The following is a 6,000-nucleotide window of genomic DNA, read 5'->3' as shown; positions in this document are numbered from 1 at the left end:
TGTTCTAGTGGTGTCCCAACGTAATTTTATTGGAATGCTGTTATTGATTCGAAAGGCTAGTTGAATACTTGTGGCTTAAAAAAGTGCATTCATTTTGTTGGAGATTCTACACTCATGCTCATAAATTAAGTATAATGCTGATACACGGTGAAACAACGCTCTGGTGGACGGTTTGCGGTCTTAAATCACCTCGGGGTATGACCATGCGGTGCATTTGACCTGCGGTTGTCACACAGTGGCGCTGGCAGCATTCCACATACGCAGAGGTGTGTTCGTGCATGTCAGTGTACGGTGCAGCGAGTAAGTGTGCAGATATTTTCAGGCGTGCTAATGGTGACTGTGTGTTGAAAATGGCTCAATGAACACATATTGATGACTTTATGAGGGGTAGAATACTAGGGCGACTGGAGGCTGGTCAAACACAGCAGGTCGAAGCACGGGCCCTCAGTGTGCCACGAAGTGTGATCTCAAGATTATGGCAACGAATCCTGCACACAGGAACGTGTCCAGGCGCTACAGTACGGGACGTCCACAGTGTACAACACGACAAGAAGGCGGATATCTCACCATCAGTGCCCACAGACGGCCACGGAGTACTGCAGGTAGCCTTGCTCCGGACCTTAACGCAGCCACTGGAACAGCTGTCTCCAGACACACAGTCTACAGACGACTGAAAAGATATGGTTCATTCGTCCGGAGACCTGCACAGGAGACCTGCACGGAGACCTTGTCACAGGAGAGCCCGTAAAACCTGGTGTCAAGAACACAGTACCTGGTCATTGGAACAGTGGTCCCAGGTTATGTTCACGGACGAGTCCAGGTATAGTCTCAACAGTGATTCTCGCCGGGTTTTCATCTAGCGTGAACCAGGAACCAGATACCAACCCCTTAATGTCCGTGAAAGGGACTTGTATAGAGGTCGTGGTTTGATGATGTGGGGTGCGATTGTGATTGGTGCACGTACGCTCCTGCATGTCTTTGACAGAGGAACTGTAACAGGTCAGGTGCATCGGGACGTCATTTTGCACAAGTATGTGCTCCTTTTCAGGCGTGCAGTGAGTCCCACCTTCCTACTGATGGGTGATAACGCACGGCCCCACCGAGCTGCCATCGTGGAGGAGTACCTTGAAACAGAAGATATAAGGCAAATGGAGCTGGCTGCCTGTTCTCCAGATCTAAACCCCATCGAGCACGTCTGAGATGCTCTCGGTCGACGTGTTGCTGCACATATTCAAACCCCTGCAACACTTCAGGAGCTCCGACAGGCACTGAAGCAAGAATGGGAGGCTATACCCCAGCTGCTGCTCGACCACCTGATCCAGAGTATGCCAACCCGTTGTGCGGCCTGTATACGTGTGCGTGGTGATCATATCCCATGTTGATGTCAGGGTACATGCGCAGGAAACAGTGGCGTTTTGTAGCACATGTGTTTCGGGACGGTTTTCTCAACTTATCACCAATACCATGGACTTACCGATCTGCGTCGTGTGTGTTCCCTATGTTTCTATGCTATTAGCGCCAGTTTTGTGTAGTGCCAAGTTGCGTGGCACCACATCCTGCAATTATTCTAAATTTATGAGCATGAGTGTACCAAGCTACACTGCTGGTACGTATCTTATTTCCTATGTCGTTAATGTTTCTCGAGTTAGGAATATCTAACAATGTCTTGTGTTCTGCTTTGGTGTTTTACATTTATAATATAATTTTGTGATTATGTTGAGGTCAAAATCATTTGTACAGGCTATGTAACGAATTGTGTTACGTTCTTTTTGAATTGCTGGCTGTTCTAATGGGAGGTATTTAATCTATTAATTCAAAAAGAACTGTAGTGCTCCACATCAGTCTGTCCATTCGTAATTCCGTTGTACATTAGCAGATTCAAGACAGGACCGTATGGCTGTAGAGTGCGGATGACTTGAGAAATGCAAGGTGAACGACAAGTTGGTCCAGGCAGTGGCATCCATACCGTTTATACATGGTGGAGAAAAATTCCTGCAATCGACCTCCACAGTTCGATCTTTCCGTACTAGCAATGCAATAATATCTAAACAATATTTCGTCCTCTGCATCTTGCCGGCAGACAATGGTCAACAAGGAACGGACAACAGGGTCACCGCATATCTCCTTTCAAGTCAATATGCAAGCCACTCAATGCACTAGACGGATTGTGGATTGCAATACCCAAAGTGAAGGTTTCTAATCAAATTGTAGAAGAGTTTTCTCTTACTCACTAATTATAGCATGTGGAAGGGGATGCCAAAATTTATTTCTGTATTATTACTATGTATCTCCACGTTGAAATTGTTAAATAACAAGTATGTGTCCCCTCTTATGAAATCTAGGATCCTTCTCTTCATCAATAAACGCTGGATACGGAAATGAATCCGAATACCTTATAATTCGCCATAATAACCCTTATACACAGAAAACACTGTGATAAATTACAGTTGGATTTCTTTACTCAACACTAGACATATTTTCGGAGTAATATTTTAGAAAATACCTTGTTTGAAAAACAAGCATGTAGAATTTAACAGAGAAACACATCTGCTGCTTATTGAGTACGTCAAACCATTTGACACTGGAGACAGGAGAATACTGGTGTGGAAAGCCATCCCAAACCGCTTGCTAAGAGTCCTCCAACTATATATCAAGATTTTAAAACTTCAGCTGCTGGGAAAGAGAATTTTTAACCCAAAACATCACGTCGTGGGTTTTAAATGTCAAAATTCGGTCTCAAGCCAAATTATAATAAAGGACCAGAATATAGAGAGACTGAATGAAATCAGTTTCTAGGCAAGTATGATCTCCTTTCCAAACATGAAAGTCATATCGAAAAAAAAACGGAAAGAATCTACTACGTTAACGGAAACATATACAGAATACTGAATAAAAAAGTGGACAAAGACGCCCTAAGAAAACTCCATAAAACAAGGGCATCTATACTATGTGACAGAGACCTTTGGACACTACAAATAAGAAAATGCCTAACATAAGGAAAAATAAGAAAAAATTTAACATCTTAAAGAACATAGTTCTTATATAGGAAAACAGCGATCTGTAGTTATTATAAATAAACTAGATATAGGAAAACAGCGATCTGTAGTTACTATAAATAAACTAGAAGCAGTCTTGATCGCTTAACTTTTTTAATGTGGTCACCGATTTCGTTCTTTTTATCAGATCATCTTCAGACAATGAATGTCTGCCGGAGGTGGTGGCGCATGGCAACCCTCTTGTTTGTGGTTGGTGGTCTGAAGATGATATGATAAAAATATCGAAATCGGTCACCATATTAAAAAAGTTAAGCGATCAAGACTGCTTCTAGTTTATTTATAAGAAAAAGTATTAAGAAACAGGTTGCCATACCACTCAGACTAAAATTAGGAAATAAAAGTAAATACGTCTGCAACTTGGCAGCCGTTCCTACACTTTAACCACTTAGCAGAGGTACAATACCGCATTGAAAGAAGGTACTTGATGAACATCTGATTCAGCGTTGCGATTCTTTGATACGTATTACCTTCCCAACATAATGACTGTGCGACATTTTGTAACAGACATTTTTGTATTGCTGTGTGCAATGAATTGAACTGTGTGGACCGAGAGCAGGAACTCTTCTTTTGGCAGTATAATCAACGTAGCTGAACCTGGTTGTCACAGCGAGTTTAGAATCAACCCATGTCTACAGGACCTCATTGTAGATGGAACGTTAAACTCTAAAACGTTCTTCATTCCTTCTTCTTGGAGTCAGTGACAACAGGCACTAACAATTTGTATATGGAGTTCAGAAAATGAGAGTGTTGATATCACAACAGAGCAAATTGTAAGTTTTACGAACATCACTATCTTGACCTCGCGTGTTCCAGTGGCAATACGGGAGAAAAGTCTCTTTTTTGCATTTTAAGTACCTTTATTTTTAATTTTACCACTTGGTCGAGTAATTGAATATACAACTAGTCATGAACAGGTACAATGTGCAATTTCCGTGTGATCCAGAGAGTAACACAACATTTCGTAACGTCAAATTAGAAATAAATTGGTGGCATGATTTCTCACGGATTAATATAAATTATGTTTATATTTAAAGGGATATTCAACGTAGATTACGGAAAAGGAAAACATTTGCTTATTTCTAGTATGGATGTGGTCAGAAAGTAGGTAAACGTGTTAGGGAAAAACAGGGAATGGAAAGTAAATCATTTATACTGTAGAATGAAGAAACAAATCCCATAACACGTATTTATTCTTATAAAGCAAGTAAAGGAACAAACAGCGATAACTTACACAGATTAAAACAAGCACAACAACAGCTTAAATTTATGTTAAGCGTCGTGGAACTTGCAGCAGTATGCAGGCAAAGCGTAAACTTCACGTACAGCCACCTCTCCTGCGGTGTTGAGCGCCTGTGGCTTCCGGCAGTAGGAAGTTTCGTGATGAGGCGGCTGTGTTTCCCTTCATAGGCCTTCGTTCTTCCGCGTCACTGCACAAAGAAACAAACTGATGAACCTCATGATTAATATTCTGTTAACAACGTTACCGCTTACTGTATACACTGTAGTGTTTTTAAACATTTGTAGGGGTTATGAAGTTGCATGAACTGTTCCATAATTTGCATCCTATTTACTGGAGAGCAGAGTCCTAAGAGCTTTTCAGAAGCGAAACGCGTTCCATCCGGACTCCTACTGGACTTGTGTGTCTCACAATCACTGTATCGACGAGTGAGAAGCGACCGCAGGGCCACCGTGCTCAGATTCGTCACCCTCATGGAAGTGCAGCGGGAGGGAAGGAAGCTCCTTTCACACTGACGATGAAAAAGTTCTTTATTATCATAGAAGTGAAGTGAAATAAATGAATATGACTGAACACGAAAACAGTTTCCTCTTGGTAGCTAGTAATCTGTTGACAATCTTCATCTTCAGTTACTACTTGACATGTGACACTTGAAGCAGTCATTGTGAGATAAATAGATATAGTGATAATATATGGATGTCCATCTTACTGCATGGGGGAGGGACTTCAGCTGATGGCACACCGGGTGGTTATAGTTAAATTTTCCCTATTTAACACGTTATAAACCGGAAAATAAATACCGTACGATTATCAAACTTGCTAGCCTTAATGCCAAGGACATGGGGAAGAGAAATTATGCAGAATCAATTGAATTGAAACACTTTTGATGTGCTGCTTCGGTACATCATATCATTACATACCGGTACCATTACTGCAACGAAAGTATAGCGTCCATCAGTGTCCAGAAGTGTCTGAAAGCGCAGGATCGCATTCTGCACACCAAAACAGAGCACGTCCGTAAGTACGCTGGCTACATCTCTTGATATGCTGCGCTTCAGGTCAGGTCAGCATATGTGTGAATATTCTTCTGATGAACCCCGTCCTTAGGTAGCCCCACAACCAGAAATCACAGAGGGGGGGGGGAGGGGGAGGGGGGGAGATGAGCTGATCGTGCCGGCCAGGAATTCGATCGTTTCCAAATGTGTTTCGGAGAAGCAGGTGAACTTCAGGAGCAATGTGCGGTGCGGCCTCAAGTTGCATGAAAACTGTGGAGTTAATGCGCTTCTCCTGTACGGCGGATATGACATGCTGGCAAAGCATATCGCAATAATGCAGGCCAGTCACACTGCGTACCTCTTCAAAAATGAATGGGCCAACGATGAACATAGCCGTAAATCCACAGTATACGGTGATACATTCACCGTATAGAGGTACTTCATGCATTGTGACTGGAGATGAAGATCCCCAAACTCGAAAATTCTGAGTATTCGCCTCACCCATCAGGAAAAAATCAGCTTCGTCTGTCCATAAGGTGGTCCTTGTCCAGTCCTCGTAAATTTCAATCCTTGCGAGAAAGTGAAGAGCGTAGTCAACACGCCGTTGTGTGTCCTGTGGTGCAAGCTGATCTATGATGTGGATCTTGTACTGATACCATTTGAGAACGGTTCGAAGCACCTTCTGTACAGTGCACCACGTGTTGTTCAACTG

At 42.5% G+C, this 6,000-nt stretch overlaps 1 protein-coding gene across 4 annotated transcripts in view; it reads right to left on the bottom strand.

Annotated features, from left to right (window-relative positions):
• Positions 1-4,235: 4,235 nt before the first annotated feature.
• The window catches only part of LOC126175883 (uncharacterized), a 930,852-nt gene continuing 929,087 nt past the window's right edge, over positions 4,236-6,000 (bottom strand). For all 4 annotated transcript variants that reach the window (XM_049922923.1, XM_049922926.1, XM_049922924.1 and 1 more), the window contains one exon: positions 4,236-4,483. In XM_049922923.1, coding sequence (XP_049778880.1) covers positions 4,481-4,483 — 3 coding nt within the window. In that variant the 3' untranslated portion in view covers positions 4,236-4,480. The remainder of the gene's footprint in view (positions 4,484-6,000) is intronic.

This window comes from Schistocerca cancellata, chromosome 3 (genome assembly GCF_023864275.1).
Source record: "Schistocerca cancellata isolate TAMUIC-IGC-003103 chromosome 3, iqSchCanc2.1, whole genome shotgun sequence".
Taxonomy (NCBI): Eukaryota; Metazoa; Arthropoda; class Insecta; order Orthoptera; family Acrididae; genus Schistocerca; species Schistocerca cancellata.
The sequence above is the reverse complement of the archived record's forward strand: the minus strand, read 5'-3'. Positions and strand labels throughout refer to the sequence as shown.